Source organism: Aptenodytes forsteri, unplaced genomic scaffold (genome assembly GCF_000699145.1).
Source record: "Aptenodytes forsteri isolate BGI_AS27 unplaced genomic scaffold, ASM69914v1 Scaffold104, whole genome shotgun sequence".
Classification (NCBI taxonomy): domain Eukaryota; kingdom Metazoa; phylum Chordata; class Aves; order Sphenisciformes; family Spheniscidae; genus Aptenodytes; species Aptenodytes forsteri.
In genome coordinates, this window is record NW_008795943.1 from 1,826,303 (window position 1) to 1,829,358 (window position 3,056).

The 3,056-nt window shown below is 54.8% G+C and overlaps 1 protein-coding gene across 1 annotated transcript; it reads right to left on the minus strand.

Annotated features, from left to right (window-relative positions):
* Positions 1–1,250: 1,250 nt before the first annotated feature.
* On the minus strand, positions 1,251–2,801 carry TMEM121 (transmembrane protein 121). Its single transcript, XM_009285326.1, has one exon. It carries the CDS (start codon positions 2,799–2,801, stop codon positions 1,863–1,865), a length of 939 nt encoding a protein of 312 aa, XP_009283601.1. The 3' UTR covers positions 1,251–1,862.
* Positions 2,802–3,056: the final 255 nt, after the last annotated feature.

Sequence of the window (3,056 nt, forward strand, 5' to 3'; positions counted from 1 at the left end):
GTATTCCAGAATAATTTAGCAATTTAATTAATTTCTGCTAAAACCTTTTAAATCACCTGCCCTCTTCCTCTCATGTTCTCTGAGGGAAAGGAGGAAGAAACTTTTTCAGTCGGCTAAATTTATTGCAAACTCACTTTTGTTGGCAAAGATACCATTTTATTTCTCAGCAGATTTATTCCCGGTAGAGAACCCACCCCACAAAGTCATCCCTGGGTGACAGGGTGGCCAAGCAGGGCTGTGATTGGCTGGTCCTAAATTTGGAAGGCTGGATCAGGGCTGGGTGAAATGTTCTGGACAGATCATGATTGGCTGAAAAGATGGGACTAAAATGATTTGTGGATTCAGGTCAAATTCGATAAGCAGAGCCAGGACAAAATGTGGAAGAGAAATGTAAACAGCATCAGGCATTTATTCCTGTCTCCTCAAAATGAAATGTTTGGTTTAGAAAAAAGCAAAAATATCCCGTTTCAGAGTGTTTGACATGCAGCTTTTTTGCTTGTCTCCCTTGTGCCTTCCCCCAGTTGAAGGCAGCTGAGAGGTGCCCAACCCCTGGGGAACCCTCTCAGCTGGAAAAATGATTTATTTGCTTTCTGTGCCCACCGCTCGACGAGTGCAGGGCACAGCACCTCGGGACGGCACTTGGGGGTCCAGGGGAGCTGGATATAGACAAGGACGAGACAAGTGATTTGGGCCATGTGGGAGCTGCCCCCTGAGCTGTCCCCCTCCGTCCCCACGCTGGCAGAAAAGAGACCACCAGAAGCCATTGCTCTCACGGGGCTTTTATTGTTCGGCTGGCCCTTGCCTCCCGCCCTGCTGCCCGCGGCCAGCCGAGCCCCTCGCCACCGCGCACACCGGCGGGGGTGTTTTTTTTTTTTTTTTTTTCAATATTTTATTTTAAAATAAAAGTAGCTGTGGAAAGCAGCCCTCTTTATAAACGCTCGATGACAGAGTGAAATGCATTGTCGCCACCCTTATTACTAAGCCCTCCTGGGTGCCCGTGCCTGCCTGCAGCAGTGCCGGCGGGGCCAGGGCGGCTGCACCAGCTGCTGCAGGCAGGGAGTCTTGCACCGGAAGGGAGAGAGAGAGAGACCCTTCTAAAAGTAGAAATATTGTGCTGAGTTGTTTGGAGTGAATGAAACACATAAAACACCAGCATTAGATTAGCTTTAGCTTGTCAAATATTGCTCCCAGCAGAGTCGGCGTAGTGAACTGGTGGAGGCGCAGTCCCCCTCGTCCCAGGGCAGGGGAGCCATGCCAGCCCCCAGCCCCGCTCCCCACCACAGGGCTTGCTGCTCTTGCCTGCCACCGACCATAAGGACACTGGCCCCCGGGGCAGCCCAGGAGCCCCCGGGAGCCACTATAAAGGAAACTGTAAACACAACCATTGGAGATAAAAGACATCTATGATCACAGGGTTTACTGGTTCAAACATCCCACCCTCCCCCCCAACCCGTACACCTATGCCCCTGTCCCCACTCCATAAAAAGGTCTCCGGTAACAAAATCTTCGTTCCAGGCTTGGAGTAAAGGTGAGGTGCTTGAGGAGTAAAAAGGGACATTGCAACCTTAGTGGTCTTTGCTCAGGAGGGGAGAAGGTGGCGGGAGGGAGAGAGAGGGTTAGCTGGTTCAGGTCCTTTGCAAGTTCATTTGGTTTGTCTGGAGGACTCCTAGGGTTATACCTGAGATGAAGACATCTAGGGGACACTCCATAGCTCAATTAAAACATGGTTGGTGTTTTGTGCCTAGAAAAGCCCTCGCTGCCGGGATTTGTCCATCGCGCTCGCCCCGCGCAGCAAGAGAGCAGCATCCTTCCTCCACTCAGTACGGGGCTATCTGAACCAACACTCGGCTGGGGGTGATCCCTCATGTGTCGAGGATCTCGCTGGTGGGTGACAGCTCGTGGGGGATGCCCTGTGCGCTGTGGATGGTCTGGTTGTGGGAGAGGGAATTCTGCTGGAGCTCCAGGGCAATGGCATTCTGGGGGAACTCCTTCACCTGCCGCTTGTACTCAAGGAAGGTGCACGCCTTGGTGGCGATCGCGATGATATTCTTGCCGATAAAGATGGTGGAGACCCTGCTGTCCTGGAACAAGACCATGTTGATGGCCCGGATGAAGATGGTGACGATGTTAATAGTGACCAGGCTGAGGACGGGGTAGAGCATCATTTTTTGTGGGGCAATGTGCTCCCCTTGCATGCTGATCTCACTGAGGGACACGCAAGGCAGGATCAGGAGGAGTATGTAGCAGTAGAAGAACATGAGCCCCTCTGCCCAGATGGGCAGGCCGGTCCTGTGTGGCTCCCACAGGTTGGCCTGAATGTCCAAGATATCCAGCAGGTCGAGGGCCACCCAGAAGAGGCGCCCCCGCAAGTCCTCTTTCTTCCGAAAGGTCCGTATGTACTCCATGCTGTCCAAGGCCACCAGCACCAGGTACAGCCCCGGCACGCAGATGGAGAGGAGCAGGGTCAGGGCTTTCCTGGCCACTGTCTCCAGGTTCTTCTTGTCCGCTTTGTAATTCTGAAAGATGAAGTACAGCTTGATCTCCAGCACGAAGATGTAGAGGAACCACAGGATCATGGCGTAGCCCCTCTTGGCTGTCTTCACCTCCGCTCCCACCCACACTGCCACGTAGCGCAGCACGATGAGGAAGCAGATGTCTCCCACCAGCACAATGATGCAGACGCCGATCTTGCGGGGTCCCTGGTTCTGCTCCACCAGGTAGGCATCCATGAAGGCCATGCTGGTCATGATGACGATAGTGGTCAGACAGACATGGCGCTTGTCAGGCGGTGGCAGCACCATGGTGAGACGAGCGGCCCTCCCTCCGCACTGGCACTAGGGGAGCAGTCCTGCCGGTGGGGCACAGGGGGACATCTGTGGCAAGCCCAGGGACCAAGGGCTGCTCCGTCCCCCAGTCCCAGGAAGAGGTCCCCAGAGGAGCAGCGGCTCAGCTGGCAGCCCCGCTCTCCCGGGGCTCTGGGCTGCCCCTGCAGACCCTGTCCCCAGCTCTTCGCCCTTCACTGGCTGTGCCCTGCAAGCACCGCAGCTCTGCCCCCA

Coding starts and splice junctions, on each gene's coding strand:
- TMEM121 (XM_009285326.1), bottom strand. CDS start 2,801: ATGGTGCTGCCACCGCCTGACAAGCGCCATGTCTGTCTGACCACTATC.